The sequence below is a fragment of the Nicotiana tomentosiformis genome, chromosome 8 (genome assembly GCF_000390325.3).
Source record: "Nicotiana tomentosiformis chromosome 8, ASM39032v3, whole genome shotgun sequence".
Taxonomy (NCBI): domain Eukaryota; kingdom Viridiplantae; phylum Streptophyta; class Magnoliopsida; order Solanales; family Solanaceae; genus Nicotiana; species Nicotiana tomentosiformis.
The window spans coordinates 80,466,109-80,485,844 of NC_090819.1; the positions used below are offsets into that span (position 1 = coordinate 80,466,109).

The window sequence follows — 19,736 nt, forward strand, 5'->3', positions numbered from 1 at the left end:
CTGGGTATTAACTGTATGAAGAATGAAATACCAACCAAATTGAAATAGAAAACTATTTTATAAACAAGCAAGATGAATCAATGTATAAAGCTCACAAGAGGATAATCTCAATATAAATATCAGTATGTTTTTCTATGTGAATATCAATATTATGAGAGTGTATCAATGCCTTAATGTCCTCCTCTATAGAAATAATAACTATCTCTCTTATAGTGATGAGATCCTACTTTAGATATAATTAAAAATACATAGTGGGGATCTCATGATAGATTAGTTTTTCCCTAATTCCCGCATTCTCTCCCTTTGTGCGGCTGTAATGACTCGTGTCTCTTGGCTCGATCTTGATCGGACTTGATATTGGTCGATTTCCAGGTTTAGAGCTCGATATTGGTTCGAGCTCGATATTGGCTCGGGACTCGGTATTGACTTTGGCTCGGTATTGGTCGGTCTCTGACTTTTAAGCTCGATAACACCACCTCACGTCATAGTTCGATTTGTAATTAAGCTCGGTATTGACTTCGAGCTCGGTACTTAATTGGTCCCCGAAACTTGAGCTTGGTAACCTGGCTTTGGATCTCATACCCGATATTATGAAGATGACCTTGGATCCATTATGTTCCAATCTTGACTAATCATATGAAGGTCAAAACCGGTTTTGACCGTATACATTGTTATAAGTCTGCCTTTCACAAAGCCAGACTGGTTTTCAGAAATAATCCTTGGCAGTAAGGGACTGATTCTCGTTGTCAGGATCTTAGAAATAATCTTGTTGGTGAAGTTGTACAAACTGATGGGTCTCATTTGCGAAAAGTTGTCAGGGGACTTAACCTTAAGAATAAGAACCAAGCATGTGTGAGTGTAGTATTTTGTTAGGATGGCTCCCCTGAAGAAAGCTGAAACAAACTCTATAACATCATTCTTGACTATTCTCCATGTAGTTTGGAAAAAAAGACCATTAAATCCATCTTGCCCTGCTGCGTTGTTTGGGTCCACAGAGATAAGATGGCTTCTTTAATATCTTCCTCTGTAGGGTTTTACATTATATGTTCATTATATTCATCTTTAATTAATCTATCACACCATCTGAGAATGTCCATATCAATAGTACTATTTGGTTGAGTAAAAATATTGTTGAAATGATCAATTGCAGCTTGTGCTATTTCTTTATTCCCTTCAATCTAGTCACCATTCTCATTTTTGATTCTATAAATTTGAGTTTTTCTTCTTTTTTCTCTGATAATACTATGAAAATATTTGCTGTTGGTGTCACCCTCCTCTGCCCACTCGACCCTTGCTTTTTTCCTAAGTATGGAGTCATGCGTCTTAAGCCTCCGATTTATGTAGTTTTTGTGTGTTCTCTTCTGACTCATCCATATCATAAGCCTCTTCATTAAGTCTAGTGTTTCTTCCATTTGCCTGCCCTTGTCATAAACTGTATACAGTCAAAATCGGTTTCGACCTTCGTATGGTTAGGCAAGATTGGAATATAATGGAACGATGATCATCTTTATAATATCGAGACGAGATCTGAATCTAGTTTACCAAGCTCGAATTTCTGGGACTGATCAAATACCGAGCTCGAAGTCATTACCGAGCTCGAGTCCAAATCGAACTATGAAGTGAAGCGGTGTCATCGAACTTAAGAGCCAGAGACCGACCCAATATCGAGTCTGATTCGATACCGACCCCCGAGTCAATATCGAGCTCGAATCAATATCGAGCTCGAGTTAATATCGAGCTCAAAATCTGGAAATCGATCAATACCAAATCCGACCAAGATCGAGCCAAGAGACAAGAGCCGTTACAATCGCACTAAGGGAGAGAATTTTGGCGGGAATTAAGGAAAAGCTAATCTATCATGGGATCTCCACTATATATTTTTAATTATATCTAAAGCAGGATTCCTCCACTATAAGAGGGATAACTACTATTTCTGTAAGCAGGAGGTTAAAGCATTGATACACTCTCATTTATTCTGCTTTTATATGGCTTTTTGGTACTGTCCCTTCTAGTATATATTTTCATTAATGTGGTGCTTATGCTTTTCTGAGTCGAGAATCTATTGAAAACAACCTCTCTATGCTCACGATGTAGGGGTAAGGTCTGCGTACACACTACCCTCTCCAGACCCCACAGTGTGAGATATTACTGAGTATGTTGTTGTTGTTATTGTTGTAGTTATATATGTTTCTCCTTTTATTTTCAATCTAAATTATTGGATTCACTTGTTACGAAAAAAAATGTAGTTTATGGATTAAAAGCCAAAAAGATGGTATTAAACATATGATAGCTCTAAATTACAAAAAATCTACTCCTTATCTGTGCGTCACCAATAGCAATTCAGCAAAAACAATATATGTACAGTTAAATATTTTATTGCTAAACCTATGCATTGGGCACTATTTTTCTGCATAAACATCTCTTAATTACCCGCTTTTCTAATAGTGAGGTTAGCATAATTGACCCACATGTTCCCGTTAATAAATAACTACTCCGAGATGAACTCATTTGACTGAGCACGGAATTTAAGAAAAAAGAAAAGACTTTTGAACTTGTGGTGTAAGATGAGGTACATTTATTTTGTGTAGCTATAAATCATTGTATAAAGGGAAATTGTTTCCAAATATGAAAAGTGATCATTCTTTTTGGCACGGATTAAAAAGAAAATAGGTTGAGATAAATTGAAACGGAGAGAGAATAAGTAATGTATTTAGTATAATCTTTTAATCATTAATTTGTGTGAGCAGCGGTTAAACTGACCAATTCAAAGGTTGACTTATCTTGTTATTTTCTTCGCTGACCACTTTTCTCTCTCTTTCCTTTAGTTCTTTTGCTAATTTTATTGGTTTTTCCTATTGGCATTTACGTGGGCCTGCATGGTAGTGTGAAATAAATTTCACTAGCGTCGCTTGTGTTATATTTTGACTTGACAGCTAAAACCTACTGTCACTACCCCACCCAACCCCCCAGTTTTGACTCGACAGCAACATTATATTCTTCTCTCATCCCTCGTCGCCCTCCCCACACTTCTTATACTTTTGAAAGGTTACTTGGGTATGTTTTTGGTGCAGGTAGCTCATATAGGTGTACATAATATTTTAATTTTTTTTTTATAAATATCTAAACATTGTATTTGAGTTAAATAATTAAGTATATGAATATAAATTTATTTAGTGAGAATTTTATTTTTAACCGGGTCAAATAGTTTTATGGGTCAAATGATAGAACACACTCTAAGAGCAGAACTTACTGCCAAGGAAAGCCAAGTAAATGATACTATGGAGGAAACAAATGCAGGGGGCACATATACCTTTGTGACAAACGTACAAGACACATGACAACTGATAGTAGACCTGGGACCTTTACAGGTCACTAGACACACAGGACACATCAATAAACAACCACTTAATATAGAGCAGACACAACAAGAGGAAGATGAAAATGATTCAAATGAGGAAAATGAAAATGAACCAAATGAGGAAGATACAGAAAACCAATTAGATGAGGAACTCAACTATTTAGCTGCAGCTTTTGTGCCAGGAGATACTATATGTGTTGATCCAGTTGCAAAGGAAGTCGAAAAAATCATTGAAAAACAGGGTCTTTCTCCCCGAGGAACAAGAAGCATAGGATTGATTTTGTAGCACTACAGGAGCCTTTTTTGCTAGTGATCAGATTGAAGATTACAGGAAGAGATTAGGCTATGATAATACAGTATCTAATGCTCATAGTAAGGTATGGACTCCAAATTCAACGGCACTGTTAAAACCAAGAGCAGACAACAAATCACTTTTCGTAGTCAAGACACAGGCACTAACAACAACTTCTGGTTGACTGTGGTGTATGCCAGAAGTAAGGCCAACAAGAGGAGGAAACTATGGAATAAACTCAAGTCAGTTAGCAGACAAGTCCAGGGGCCATGGTCTATAGTTGGTGACTTCAACTCTATTATGACTACTGAAGAACCATCAGGAGGAATTCCTCATTGCCTTAGCAAAAGCACAGACTTTATAACTTGCATGGAAGACTGTGGCATGTCTGATGCTGGATTCATTGGCAGCTCTTTTACCTGGTGCAACAGTAGAAGGGTAAGCAAAAGACTAGACAGAGCTCTAATTAATGAGGGTTGGGCAGAGATGTTCACCTCAGTCAGAATAGATCATCTCCCCAGAACAGAGTCTGATCATAAGCTTCTCCTTATGAAATGCAACAATGACAGTCAAGAAGTTATCAAATACTTTTAAGTTTTTGAACTTTTGGGCTGATCAAAAAGACTTTCTTCCATTAGTTGAAAGGTGTTGGAACACAAGCATTCAAGGCAATCCCATGTGGGTGTTGCAACAAAAGCTTAAAACATTATCCAAAGAACTGAGTAAATGGTCTAGGGAAACATTGGTAATGTTTATGTTTACCCGAAAAACGGATTGAGTTGAATTTATACGTAATTCTAAGGATACGTGGAATAACTTGGCATAAATCGGAAAGTAAGTAGAAATATATAGAGTATTGATTATATAAAGAATGAAAAATGAACAAAACTGAGTGGAAAACGGTTTATGAACAAGTAAGATGAATCAATATACAAAATCCAAAAAAGGATAATCTATATATCAATATCAGTATATTTTTCTCTGTGCCAACGCCATCATATATAGGGTATAACCGGTGGTGAAAAATAACTTTTATAAATAAATAAATAAAATACTGAAACATGCAGCCTCACCTTTATATATCTTATGTGTAGAGATCGTAAAATTGCTATAAGGAAAAGATATTGATGGTGTTGCAGTAGTATTCCAATAATGATCTTATTTGATTCACAAAATTAACAGTAACTTGATGTTACAGAAAGATCATAAAAGAATGTACCCAAATTTTATTAAAGAATGTTTCGATCATGTTGTGCGGTAGTAGTACTCTACAATTCAATTTGAATTTGGAAATAAAGAATTACAAAATGCCATGTCTATGGAAGACATACTTGCGATGGCAACAAATTTAGAGCTCTATAATTGCAATCCACGTTCAAGTTGATCTTGTCTTTTAAGAAATAATGTAGTCAATTTTATGATAAGAGCATGAGCAATTTTGAGCACCAATATCATGGGGTTGTAACTCTTCCATGTTGGTACCACAATTTTCTTTGTTGCACTAGATCATTGACGAAATTGTCCAGTGTTTCCCTGGTGATACCTGGCATTACAATAACATGTGCCATATCTTTCATGCATGAAAGTTGCCAACGACGGACAAATTCATGGTCACGAGGCCTCTCAAGTACAACTATGATGCTAAGTTCATTTAGCATGACACTTATCCCTGCTTGCTGAAGACGATCTTTCAAATATTTGGCATTGTCGAGGCATCTTTTAACATCTTTTTGTAGGCCAATTTGACCTTTAGCGCTCAAACTATACCACAGGAAAATTGGAGTTAAACCGTTACGACTTCCAGAAATTGTGGCATCTACAGATGCGATGTACTCCACATTTCTTGAGAGGTTATTGATATAGCTCTTTCTTGTTATTTGGACACCACAAGGCATTGGACATCCCAAGAACTTGTGACCAGAAATCGTCACGCTTCCAATTGGCTTTTTGAAGCTTATCATCTGTTGTCAAATTGCATAAAGAATAATCAGAATGCCGATCTGCATATTACTTGAGAATTCGACATAATTAAGTAAGAAGCAAAACTCACATTGTTTATAAATGGGACAATAAGCCCACATAATGCTGCATCACAATGGATGTAAAACATATCTTGTGAATAGCCACAATCTTTGAGTGTTTGAAGAATAACATCTAGGTCATCAACAGCTCCTTTGAAGGTAGTTCCTACAATGAAAAAGGACCATAAATTAGGAAAATATTAATTGTAAGAAGACTAATGAAGAAAAGAAAAAAGAAACAGAAAACGGATAGAGGATGGAATAAATATATACCAATCGTAACATTTATAATTGCTGGTTTGTCCTTATTTTGAAGCAACTTTGCTCTAAGATCTGAATAATCCATCTCCCCATTTACTGATGTGTTGATCGTTTCCGAATCCATTCTGTACATTCTTGCAGCTTTGAATACCGAATAGTGAGAGTCTTTTGACGCGTATAATATTCCATCAGGAAGTAGCTCTCTCCTGCATAAATTAAACAATGTGAAGAATGAAGTATGAGTGCATTGAAACAATGGAGTATAATTTACAATATTGTACTTTCTTTGTTATATAATAGCCTGGATGCTAACACTTACCCTAATAAAATGCCATGGAGATTGCCTTCAGTGCCACCATTGGTAACATAGCCCCAATATTGATCTTTTTCAATTTCCCATAGATTGGCAAACCAATCCAAAACTGCCATTTCAAAGTCTTTTGAATGGAAATCCACAGTGTTGTCAATGAAAGGGTCACCACAGTTATTAAGGTGGAATTGCAAAAGTGGTGCTAAAGTGGCATAATGATGGTAACAAATGTTCACAGGATAACCTAATTAAGAAGAAAAGAACTCATTTAGTCATTGAGTGGGAATTAGGCTGATTAGGGGATAGAAATAATAGTACTATTAGTAATTACCTATATGAAAATTGACTCGCTGTGTAAGTGTATCTAAATAGTTGACCAAGATAGAGTCCAAGGAAGGGCCGTCATTTTCGAAGCCTGGCTCCGTCACAGCAAGTTGCAAGTTCTTCCTTGGGCCAGGTGGCTCCACACTTCTGTCTTTTGTTGTCGCCATTTGGGAACAAACCTCTTGGTGTTATGGCTGATAGCTCAAAGTCCTGCCAAGTATTACCGTACAGTTTAAGATATAATTAAGTAAATAATAGAAAATATATTATGTTTAACAATTTAAACTTTTAAACGATTCAACAATCCAAATAACCAAGCAATGAAATCAAGTGAGTTGTTTGAAATGGTATAGAAAATATATTATATATCAGCCTCAATGAAATCCAAATGGAAAATGAATACTCCACATTTCTTCTTGGTGATAGGGACAGCAATATTTTGCAAAAATAGCTTATGGAACGAAACCAAGTGAGTTGTTTGTAATGGTAAGAAGAAGATAATGATGAAGTTTATGTATGTAATGAACGGTACCTTTTTCAAATGAGAGGCTACCCATTATTATATTCTCTTGGAGCACAAAGTTTTCTTTTTGTTTGCTTAGAATGGAAAAACCAACTGCTGATTGAATTTTGTTCATATGTCTGGATTTTATATAGGTCTAAAATGATCAAGGGTTTGTACACCAACCGCCAATTTTCTTCTTCTTTAAGTTTGCTAGAAGATTGCTCTCTTGTTTCTGTTAGTTTCTTCAATGTATCCCATTTACTCTTTTCTTTTTGATAAAAGACGAAGAAGTCCATTAGGTATATTAATTGAAAATCAACTTCTCTATATACTATTACGTAGTACATGTTGGCCCTCTTGACTCGTGTTAGAAAGAGACTACGTAACTTTGCCAGCCAACATTATATTATTATCAAATGGGTTGGTGAAATAGATGAGAAGCCAAATCAAAATAAACATGCAAATATGGTGTCAAAACGGAGCGCGTAAACTATTCATTCTCTCCTAAGATTTGTACTGGTTCTGGTAGTAGTCATTACCAATAAAATGTTAAATTTTTCTCTGATTTGGACAAAAAGAAATGGTTTTAATACTGACCTGTTATAGTTAATATACTTCTGAAAATATAAGGCAACGGCAACAACACAAACGCGGTTTAAGTTAAAAAGAATCATTAATCTAGAAGAATATTGGTGGCAAAATGGTTTAAAACCACTCATATTGTACACTAAAAATTGGGTTGAATAACGAACCCTTTAAAATAGGTCAAATATGTATAAGAACAATATTATCCATTTAGAAAATGGGTAAATCAATGAGTTTAACTTTTACATTTGTAAAACCTCAAATTGGAGTTCTTCAAGTTTGGGAGACTAGAAATTCTCCCAAAAGTAATCATATTCATATTATCCGCCGATTAACCCTGTTTTTATCCGTATTAAATATGAATCGGGTCATATAATTTATCCATTTTTTCATTAACCATTTTCGACTCGTCTCATATCTCACATGACACATCCGTTTGCCAGCCTATAGAAGAATAAAACAAATCTAGAAGGGATCCTTTTAAATTAACAAACAAAATGAGAGTTAACTGGCGGTGGGTGAGAGATATTTCCACTACTTTCTAATAGCTACGACAAATTCCCTTTACTTTTAAATTTTCATTTACATCCATATTAAAGAACATGGCCGCTGGCAAAAACCAAGATTATTGAAAAGTCCTTCACACTTAACCCATCCATAACCTCAATAAAATAATTGTTAATTTTCATCTATACAAAGGAGAGAGGTATACATTCAATTAATATTGACAGTTAATGAAAAGTGTTACGTATATTTCATCGTTATTGCTGTAAAATGTTGGATGAGATTATTTGACTTTTAGTTACTTTAGATATAAAATAATCATGAGGATGGTCTTTTTTCTGAAGGTAATATATATTTATTAAACAACCAAAGCAAAAATAGAGTTAGATGGGGAAAACATTCATGTTCTCTAAATGAGAAGCATCAGAACAAAAACTAGAACTAAACATGAAGAATAAGAAATTCAAATTACACGAGTTGTATACAATATTAAAGCTACCCGAGCAAGAGAGCATTGAGCCATTTTATTAGCATATCACAGCGAAGATTAATGTAATTAAATTTTGAAACATATAATTCTGGATATCATTTTAATGCAATTATTATGCAGAAAATCTTAATACTTGGACATTAAATTGATTAAGGTTTTATGTTATATAAATATTTTCCTTATTTGAACTATGTAACATAATTATAATAGCGTTTATGTTAATCTTTTAATATTTAGAATTTTAAAATTAATTAAAATTTTATTTATTAAATCCTTCTTGATTTGAACAATAGGAAGTCTTAATATTTAGAAAGTTAAAATCAATTAAGATTTTAATTACCTTATATCATTTCCTTATTTGGAAAATGTATACATAATTGTAAATCTTTCAATGTTATCAGAGTCAGAAGCAATATTACGGCATCAGGTTTATATGAACCTAAGACTTTCAATGCAAAACAAAATTTATGTGTAAAACTTTTACTAAAATTGTAACAAATATTAGATGTGAACTCCTAAATTTAAATAAAATGAGTACAATCTGAAAAACCTTAAACGTTAAACATATAAAGCTTAAATCCTAGATCGATCTCTATATGTTATTTTGAATTGTATGTATGAAAGACAATATATATTCTCCTTATATTTGAATTACTTTATTCCTACTCAAACGATATATATTTTTTATTAAGAGATATGTCTAATATTTGAATATTATAGTTAATAATTAGAATAAATAGCTGAAAAATATTTTAGATCATAAATGGGATGACCCGATAGGCCATTTTGAGTTTTAGCCCTTACTTCCGTGTTTCGAAACCTCGATTAGCTCTGTTTTAGTATTTTTTTCGATTTGTGTGCACAGTCCGTGTCTTTTTCCGAAAATATTTTATGCAAAAAATTGGAGAAAACATGAATTTTAGCTTTATGAGTTGCCTACGGTCAACATTTTGTGTAAACGGACCCGGATCTATATTTTGACAATCCTAGTGGGTCCGTATCGTAATTTTGAACTTGGGCGTATACGCGGAATTGAATTTGGAAGTCCCTAACTTGATTTGACATGATTTATTAAAAATTAGTAATTTGAAGGTTTAAAGAATTCTTAATTTTGACCGTCGGTTGCCTTTACTACTACTTTATTCGGATTTTGATTACGGAACTTGGTATAGGTTTATTATACTATTTAAAACGTGTCTGCAAAATTTGGTGTAAAACGGAGTTGATTTGGTAGGATTCAGACGCTCAGTTGTGAATTTGAAAGTTCTTGAATTTCTTTTAAAATTTCATGCATTTTGATGTCCGATTTGTATTTTGATCACGCGAACGAGTTCGTATCATATTATTACACTTGTGTGCATGTTTGATTTGAAGCCCGAGGGGCTCGAGTGAGTTTCACACGTGTTTCAGTTGAGTTTTGCTAGTGTGAAGATTGCTGGTGCAATACCAGCTCTAGTGCCTGCTGCAGATCTCGCATTTGCAACGTCTGGCTCGCAGTTGCGAGCCTCGCTTTTTTTGAACAAAAATTTACATGTGCGAGCAAGGCCTGGGATTGGGTAACCTCGAATTTGCGAGGAAATGGTTCGCAATTGCGAACAACTCAGGATCACATTTGCGATCACTTGGTCGCATTTGTGATGCCTGGCAAAATAGTACTTCTTCGCAATTGCAAAGAGTTTGGAGTCACGACCCAAAATTCAACTAGTCGTGATGGAACCTAACCCAACCCGCTAGGTAAGCCACTTAACAATAAACCAATCAAATGAGATTCATTAAGGGAAGTAATGATAATACAACTGAACTTTTAGAATTTACATAACTGGTATGAAATAAATACATTATCTATTTGAAATATACATGAACAAATTCATAATTTTTAAAGCTACCAAGGATAAGAGGCAGCTATGACCGGAACACAGGTACATCTTCAATGCTAGCTCCCGCCATACACAACAACATCAGCATCCAAATCTGCACGCAAAGTGCAGAAGTGTAGTATGAGTACAACCGATCCCATATACTCAATAAGTAACAAACCTAACCTTAGGTTGAAAGTAGTGACGAGTTGGGACGAAGGTTAGAGTCCAATACCAATAGCCAACAACAACTCATAACAATATAATAAAAGTGGTACAAGAAATAACTCAGAAATATGATGCTCAACTAGTTCACCGTTGCGGAAAATAGTCATGCTTTTCAAGTATAATAGTAAAACCCAAATCTTTTACTGAAATCACCAAAATATAAGTAAGTTTGCAACACTGTGGATTTTCCCAAAACTTTCAACATGTAAATGTTTTATTATCAGATGGCATGAGAAAAGTACATCTCTATGCCTACATATCAATGTGTATGTGAAGTCATGAATGACGCAATACCATACATCATGAGAAAAATGCATCCCTATACCTGTATATCAAGTGTGCATGTCGAATGCAATGCAACACAGTGATAAAACCATATGTATACTTGATAAGTGAGGATTTGACTACTTATTAGCGCCTTTTAGCTTTTGTTTTAGTCTAAAAGCATTGAATTGCATTCCCGAAACTAATAAAATATGTAAAATTATCGGAATGTTGGAAGTTGGACTCCCGAGATAAAATCCGAATTAAAGAGGAGTAGTCCGAGAACAAGGCAACAAAAAGGCACAAAAGCATACAAAGTGTGGTTCGCAAAAGAAATTCTGCGACCGCAACCAAAGAAGGAAAACCCAGCAGACTTTCATGCAAATTGCGGGCCACACATGAATTGTGTGGCCGCAAAAGAAGGGCTAAAGACCAAGATCGGAGAGATAACAAAACAATCAAGTCCAGAGCTTCATTGAATTGCGGTCCGCAAAAGATTTGTGCGGTTTCATACTATTGCGGACCGCAGAAAAGGGCCTTACGGCTGTAGTACTAAATCTGCAGACCGCAGAAATATTATCTCGCGGCCGTAGTTCAGAATTGTGCGGCCGCAGAATACCAGCTCCTACCAGATGAAGAATTCTGCGGACCGCACATGGAATTGTGCGGCCGCAGAACCTCCCGAAGGGCATTTTTGTCTGAAATTTCCAGCCTTATATAAATAGACGAGTTTCATAAAATTAGGTAAATTATTTACATCAACAAGTCCTATAGCCATTTTTCTTTGCCTCTTTTGGAAGTTTTTTATACTTTGGTGTATTTAACTATAGATTTTATCATTTTAACTTTACATTATGAGTTTAATTAGTATTTCTTCTTCTCTTTCTTCAATTTCAAGCATGAGTAGCTAAATTATTACTCATAACTTACTTTCTTATGAAAGTGCAAATTAAGATAATTCAATTTCACGCATTAGAATATATACTCCTAACTCCCATCTAGCTCCCTATGGATTCGATCCCGACTCTTCCTTGGGTTACTATAATTGCAATCGACTGTTTCATACATTGTTTTGAGGTGTGCATTTTAGCGCGATTTAATTTTTGGCCGTTGCCGGGGATCGAACCCAGAATCTCTGGATTGGTCCAAGAATCTCTAGATTAAACAGTGAATGCTAACCGAATGGATTGATCCAAGAAGCTTGATGATGTATTATGGGCTTATCGGACTACTTTCAAAACTTCTATCGAAATGTCTCCATACCGGTTGGTGTTCGGCAAAGCTTGTCATCTTCTGGTGGAACTTGAGCACAAATCCATGTGGGCTCTAAAGAAGTTGAATCTTGATTGGGATGTAGCCGATAACTTGAGGGTTGCACATTTGAATGAATTGGATGAGTTTCAGTACCATGCTTATGCAAGTTCATCCTTGTACAAAGAAAAGATGAAATATCTTCATGACAAATACATTGGGAACAAAGAGTTCAAGGTGGGTGATCTTGTATTGTTGTTCAACTCACGATTGAGGATCTTTCCTTGAAAGCTAAAGTCTATATGGAGTGGTTTCTTTGAAATAGTGGGTGTGATACCTTTTGGTGCATTGGACTTGAAGAACAAAAACAATAAGGTATTCTGAATCAATGGTCACCGGGTGAAGCACTACCTGGGAAAGGTTGGTGATGGCCACATCATGGCGGTGATTCATTTCAAATGATGGTAATCTGCGTCGTTCCGCGATATTAAATCAGGCGCTTCTTGGGAGGCAACCCATATTTTTTTTTCTTTTCTTTTCTTTTCATCTTTTGTAGTTAGGTGTTATTTTTGTGCTAACTGGATTTGAAGTGTGTTGCAGGGATGAGTGTGCTTTACAGGAATTATGCCTAGAAATTTGGTTAACTGTGGAAAGGATTGCGGACCACAATTTTATTATGCGAACCGCACAATTATGGTTGTTGCAGCAAAAGGTGCTTTGTGGCCGCACAATTACATTGCGAGCCGCACAAATTGAAGGTGAAAAATGACAACTCTCTGAAGTTGGTCCGTCAGAAAAATGGCCATTTTGCGGCCGCACCAAAAATTCTACGGTCCGCAACAAAATATGCGGCCGCATGCACAATTTTGCGGACCGCAAAACAAAAGGGTAACTAAGCTCCCAGGTAACAGAGTGCGGACCGCAATTGGAATTCTGTGGCTGCACTCACTTCCCCTTCCCTTGGCAAACATCGAACAGTATAAATAGAGAGGCTAGGGCATTGTTCCCCTTTTCCCTCTCTAAGCTCACACCTTGCACAAATTAGAAATTTCATCTTAAATTTTCTGCCTACACGCCTAGCAACTGTTGATCACTCATCTCTTACACTTAGACCATTTGTCTATTGAGTCTAATTGAATAACCATGTGGGGTAAATCTGTAGTGGGTAGCCTGAAAAATGCTCTAGGGGGAATGGGTTAATAGATTTACATGCTTAGATGTTGTTTCCATGTCAAAATAATGCAAAATAAAATTGCAAGCCCTAGGCAAAATGTACTGCTTATTCGTTAATGTTTAAAATCTGTGGCTGCACAAGAAATTGTGCGGTCCGCAGAATTTGAGTCTAGTGTACTTTAGAAAGGAATGGTTCTGTGGCCGCAAAAAAATTGTGCAGACCGCAGAACAGCATTTTTCCTGAGATCAGAGAGTTGTCAACTTGGTGACTCACATGTACGACCGCAAGACAATTTATGCGGACCGTAGAAAACTGGTTGCGGTCGCAAAATAGCTAATTCTATGTTATCAGAGAGTTGGCATATTTGTGGTATCTAAGTTGCGGCCGCAATGAAAAAAGTGCGGACCGCAATCCAGTTCTGCAGTTGCAAAAGAGAATTGTGCGGTCTGCAAGTCCCATTCTACGACCGCAATGAAAGATATACGGACCGCAAATCCCTACCCTGCAAACATGTTTCAACTATGTTCCTTACTGTATCTTCTGGTGTATCATTACATTCATTGTATGTTAGAACTTGAATTGCATCTAACAATAGCCTTTGCTTGGTACAGAAAATGGTTCGATCTAGAGGCAGAGGCGACACTTCAAAAGGACGGGGTGACCCTTCTCGGGGACGAAGGAAGAGACCCTTACCTAGTGCCCAATAGCTTGAAATCAGAAAGAAAATAGTAGCCGGCAGAGGGAGAGGTGTAGGCCTTTCCGATACCAGTTCTTATGCTCCATCTAGGGATGCATCAAAGGGAAACTCAGCCTCTGTACATGAGCAACTGGTTGTCTAGTTAAGGCCACCATAGAGGAATTATCTCAAGGATGAGTCATCCACATCACATAGCACTTCTGAGGGTTTGGAGAGTGCCAGTCAGGCTTTTGAGCCTTCTACTACACCTGTCCCCCAGGCACCAGAGACATCAGTTCAAGACATCCCCGATGATTGCAGATGAGGAGATGCTACAGTGTCGGTCTTGAGCGATCGAAGAAGAAAGAGGTGTGGGAGGACCGATTTGTCAGTTTGGCTGCTTGCTCCAGTTTCCGTGATTGGTGTCTAGTGAGGTCGCTTACTCTTGAGCGACAATTTCAGTTGAAAGATTTAGAAAAGTATAACCCTGCAGTTTTGAGGCAGTTTCGGGAATGCAAAGAGTAGATGTGGTTTACTCGAAGCGTGGTGGATGCGAAGGAGTACCTTGTCTGGGGAAACTACGTCAATGCGGCGCATATCAAGAAAGGGACAAAGGTGACTAAAGTGAGGAACCTCAAGTGCGATTTGATCAGCATACATTGAACACTTACTTGGGGTTTGATGATGTTGAGCCCACATAGTACTTAAAGAAATGTGCACTTGGGGATGCAGCTCGTCCTTGGCTAGAAAAGATTTTAGCAGCTCCTGGGCCACCACCACCATGGATTACAGCAGGGGTTTCTATTCAGAGGAGTACGCTGAGCTTTGAGGCAAAGGGGTGGCAAACCTTTGTATGCAGCATACTAGACTCGTGCTAGAATGAGACATATCTTCCTATCCCCCGAGATGTTCTAGTTGCTTCCATCATTGCTGGGTACCCCATCAATATGAGTGCCGTGATGTCGGCCAACATCTCTATAGTCACTCGGCAAGCTGACACATCCTACCCGTATCCCAACAGGTGCGGCCGAAGAAGCCCTTCTCATGGTACTCACTGATGGATGCACACAACCCTAAGAAAAAGGGTCAACCGTCTACCACCACAGGCTAGTCTGATGAGCCATCGGTGGTAGTTGCAGAGGAAGTTGATATTCCATCCACTTCAGTCGAGCCCTCATCTAGTGCTACAGCCATGCCTCCACCACTATCCTCAGTTCCCACAGCAATTCCAGCCATAGGTTCTACCTTGGCTTTGAATCCGGTGCGCATGCCTACTGCTTCACTTTCTACGCTGCGAGTCTCCTATACATTGGCGAGCCTCAACAACTAGATATAGACAGTCACTGCAAAGTTGTCTGACCTATCCAGTACTGTTGCAGCACAGACTTCTATTTTGTCACCTCAGATGCCCCCATCAGTGGAAGAAAATCTGAAGAAGCTCCTGGAGAACCAGAACAAATTATGGCTACATTGGTGCAACATGGGTCAGTGATCGAAGAGCTGGACAATGAAGTAAAGAAGATGAGAAAATCCCAGGCCTCCAAGAAGTCAGTGGACAACTCCGGAGACAGGTTACTAAGCTTGCTGCAGGCGAAGATATTCCATTCGACATGGTGATTGACCCACACCACCTAGGCCCAGATCCTACAGCACCTACAGTACTGGTGGCACCAGTTGGCCAGTCTGAGGAGCCAGACTCTGCTGCCGACACTGTCGAGGCAGTGCGTCAGATGTTCACCAAACCAGTAACTCCCAGAGTTGAGGATGATGAGATCCAGTTGGAAGAGACTGAGGGTGGTGACATTGCTGGGGGCATAGAGATGTCCAAGGAGCCATAGGGAGTCTTCTTTACTCTTTCCCTTCCTTTACTTTTATTTTGTTAAGTATTGGGGATAATGCTTATTTTTATGTGGGGGAGGGGGGGGAGGTGGAGTTTATTTGATCTTATTTGATGATTCTGAGACAATTAGTTTGTAATAACTTGACATTATTTTTCTTCTCTCCTTATTCTGTATATATTCTCTCTTCTTCTCTCATTATGTATATATCTTCTCCTTCTCCCCCATTGTGTATATTCGTTAGGTTTTCAATAGTTTTTTCTTTGTAGCTTCTTTATGCTTGTTTTATTATTAGTTAGTGTTTAAGTGAGTAGCTTATTTTTAAATTAATAGCTTCTTCTTGATTTAGTAGCTTCTTTTTATGTTTTAGTAGATAATAAGCCTTTGGTTTTCTTAATGCCACGGTTCTTTCCAAAGGTAATTTTTTTGTGTAAACTAGGTGACTCTTCCCAACGATGGATGGCATGACAACCTTCTTAAGGGACTGAGTCTGTTTTTGTGTTTAGGTAATAATAGTAGTAGTAATAAATAAAAAGACCTAATTAAGTCATGCTCGAAGAGTCAAACATGCTTCACTTGGTACCAACACACTTAACTACGTGCTTATGGTTAGAAATAAGAAATAGCTCTAGTTAGTGACTTTGTGACTCTTGTGTTGACTTAGGCAACCATCGAGTGATTTAATAGAACCATAGTGATTTTCAATCTTGAATGTGGTCATTGTGTGCCCTCGACTCTTTCCTCTTTAATAATCTAGTTGCGTGAAGGGTGAGATATTTTGTTGTTAGTCCAAGTCCCCGTGTGAAAGGTCTAGAACTTGCCCCAAATGTGTTTCAAGGTGAAATCTTAAGTTTTGCTTGGCTTGAAAAGTGATTGTAGGCTTTCCTTGGCCCGTTTGAGTTCACTATTGCCTACCAATGATGTCATCCCTAATCATCCTCTTCGAGCCTTTAGCCTTTCTCATTTGAAAATCATGTTACAAGTCTTTACCCATTCTATGGTGACCCTCTCTTGGTACCCGAGCTTTCCTTAACACTCATGTGAAACAAATGGCTAAAAACGTAAGTTTGGGGGAGAGACGAGGAAATTAAAAAAGGGTATCAAGACACAAAAAAAGAAATAACAATGATGAGAAGAAAAGGCAAAGAAAAGAAAAGAACAAAAAGAAAATTGCAACAAAAATGAATAAGTAGAAGAGTTGAAGGGATTCAAAGAAAGGCAATGAGCCCAAACATGAAGAAATATGAGTGTAATAATCAAGAAAGAGTGATGTTAAGTCTCTCTAGTCCCCCAAGGAAAAGAAAATGCCTCAAAGAATTGGCAAGGTGTGAGCCGAGAATAAAAAGATGGAGTGCTTAAGGAAAGGTGTAACCACTCAACCATATTGTATCCAACCCTAACCCAAAAGCCTTCATTACATCTCAAAAGAAGTCCTACCTGATTTCAAGCCGAGTAAGCTTACATTAGTGGCGATCTATATGAGGGGCAAGCCTATGGTACTTGAAGCCGTACTTGCGACATTCTCTTGAGAGAGATGAGTGAACCTTTCATAAGTCTTTGGACTGAGTGCTAAAATTCTTAAGTGAGCTAGGCAAACGGAGAGTAGAGGAGGAGGAGTTTAGGATCCACAATGACCTACATGAGAGAGCGAGCTTCCTTGATAAGTAAAGTCAACTCTTGATGCTCAAGTGTCACACTAGAACTCTATGTGCATAAATGTTTAACTTGTTGCCTTTTTGATAATACATAAGTAGTATAGGTAATTATTAGTCCCAACTGATGTGTGAATGGCTCACCTTTGACTGGCTGAAATGACCCTTAACTTGTGGAGGTGGGAACTATTTTGTTTGCTTAAGGACAAGAAAAGACTTAAGTTTGGGGGATTTGATAAGTGAAGATTTTGACTACTTATTAGCGCCTTTTAGCTTTTGTTTTAGTCTAAAAGCATTGAATTGCATTCCAGAAACTAATGAAATGTGCAAAATTGTAGGAATGTTGAAAGTTGGACTATCGAGATGAAATCTGGCTCAAAGAGGAGTAGTCCGAGCATAAGGCAATAAAAGGGCACAAAAGTATACAAAGTGCAGTCTGTAGAAGAAATTGTGGTCCGCAGAATTCTATCTGCGGCCGCAACCGAAGAAGGAAAACCCAGCAAAATTTCATGCAAATTGCGGACCGCACATGAATTGTGCGGCCAAAAAAGAAGGGCTCAAGACCAAGATCAAAGAGATGATAAAACAGCCAAGTCCAGAGCTTCATTGAATTACGGTCCGCAAAAGATTTGTGCGGCATTAAAAGATTCTCTTGCGGCTGCAATCATACTATTGCGGACCGCAGAAGAGGGCCTTGTGGCCGCAGTGCTAAATCTGTGGACTGCAGAAATATTATCTCGCGGTCACAGTTCAGAATTGTGCGGCCGCAGAATACCAGCTCCTGCCATATGAAGAATTGTGTGGACCGCACATGGAATTGTGCGGCCGCAGAACCTCCCGAAGGGCCTTAGGTGAAGTTTTGACATCAGCAAGTCCTATAACCGTTTTTCTTTGCCTCATTTGGAAGTTTTCTATACTTTGGTGTATTTTACTATAGCTTTTATCATTTTAACTTTACATTATGAGTTTAATTAGTATTTCTTCTCTTTCTTCAATTTCAAGCATGAGTAGCTAATTTTTTACTAGGGTTGTGACCCAACCCTAGTGTGTTCACCTTATGGGTAATTAAATTAGTGCTTGTTTATTATTTAACCTAGTTCATGCTTTAATTTGTGGAATTAATGATTGCAAACATTAGTTCATGCCTATTTAACTTAGTCTCTACTTGAGAAAGAGAGACTTATTCTATGAAAACTTGGCTAACAAGAAATTGGGTCAATTAAGAGATTGATTAACCCAATTAAAGGGTTCAACATAGAGATAGCAATAACCCGACTTGAACTTTTATCAACTGTATTGTGTGATACCCATTTGGACTTGAGAAAGCCAAACTGGGCAAAACCATTCTCTGTCCGAGAGGTACTGAGTGGGTAATTGAGAGTTGATAGCTATAATACACCCCGATCAACAAAACAAGCATAAAGATTTTTATCCCATTAGGCAATCTAGGTAATGGTCACATCCCTAGGCTTTTACCTATTTGAAAAATATCAAAAATAATTATCTTAGTCTTATTTCTCTATTTTGCAATATTTAGTTTTAAAATAGAAATAGAAACAAAACCCTTTCTTGTAGAAGTGCAAATTAAGATAATTCAATTTCACGTATTAGAATATATACTCCTAACTCTTATCTAGCTCCCTGTGGATTTGATCCCGACTCTTCGTTGGGTTACTATAATTGCAATCGACTGTTTCATACCTTGTTTTGAGGTGTGTATTTGAGCGCGATTTAATACTTTTAGAGTATCAATTCACTCAGTCCTCACAGTCACTCAGTCCTCCCAATCACCGGGCACTCGCTCTCGGTACTCGCGCTCGGCACTCACACTCGCACTCGACACTGTACATGGCAGATCCACCCCAAAGAATCAATAGCGACTGTGCTAACTGTGGGTGTGCAGACTCTGGAAGGGCAGATCTAGCCCAAGCGCTATAATAAGCCAATCATGGCATGAATCAATAATACCTTCTATGGCGTGCAACCCGATCCCATTATGAATCAATAATATCTGTTGCGGCGTGCAGCCCGATCCTATCAATATCACTCACAAACAGGCCCTCGGCCTCACTCAGTCATCAATCTCTCTAGTCTCTGGGGCTCACAATGTCATGAAAATCAACCCAAAAATGATGATATGATATATC

At 37.6% G+C, this 19,736-nt stretch overlaps 2 protein-coding genes across 2 annotated transcripts; one reads left to right on the forward strand and one right to left on the reverse strand.

Moving 5' to 3' along the window:
* Positions 1-3,737: 3,737 nt before the first annotated feature.
* LOC104084550 (uncharacterized) lies at positions 3,738-4,244 on the forward strand. Its single transcript, XM_018766794.3, has one exon. The coding sequence runs from the start codon at positions 3,738-3,740 to the stop codon at positions 4,242-4,244; it is 507 nt and encodes a 168-aa protein (XP_018622310.3).
* A 612-nt stretch (positions 4,245-4,856) lies between these two features.
* LOC104103394 (histidine decarboxylase-like) lies at positions 4,857-7,329 on the reverse strand. The gene is made up of 6 exons (XM_070182465.1): positions 7,099-7,329; positions 6,574-6,776; positions 6,252-6,486; positions 5,945-6,138; positions 5,701-5,837; positions 4,857-5,611 (listed from the first exon to the last, which is right to left on the reverse strand). The coding sequence occupies exons 2-6, from the start codon at positions 6,731-6,733 to the stop codon at positions 5,102-5,104; spliced, it is 1,236 nt and encodes a 411-aa protein (XP_070038566.1). The 5' UTR covers positions 6,734-6,776; positions 7,099-7,329; the 3' UTR covers positions 4,857-5,101.
* Positions 7,330-19,736: the final 12,407 nt, after the last annotated feature.

Coding starts and splice junctions, on each gene's coding strand:
- LOC104103394 (XM_070182465.1), bottom strand. CDS start 6,733: ATGGCGACAACAAAAGACAGAAGTGTGGAGCCACCTGGCCCAAGGAAG. Junction 6,487..6,573: donor GCGAGTCAATTTTCATATAG/GTAATTACTAAT, acceptor CTTCTTAATTAG/GTTATCCTGTGAACATTTGT. Junction 5,612..5,700: donor TTGTCCCATTTATAAACAAT/GTGAGTTTTGCT, acceptor ATTTGACAACAG/ATGATAAGCTTCAAAAAGCC.
- LOC104084550 (XM_018766794.3), top strand. CDS start 3,738: ATGGACTCCAAATTCAACGGCACTGTTAAAACCAAGAGCAGACAACAA.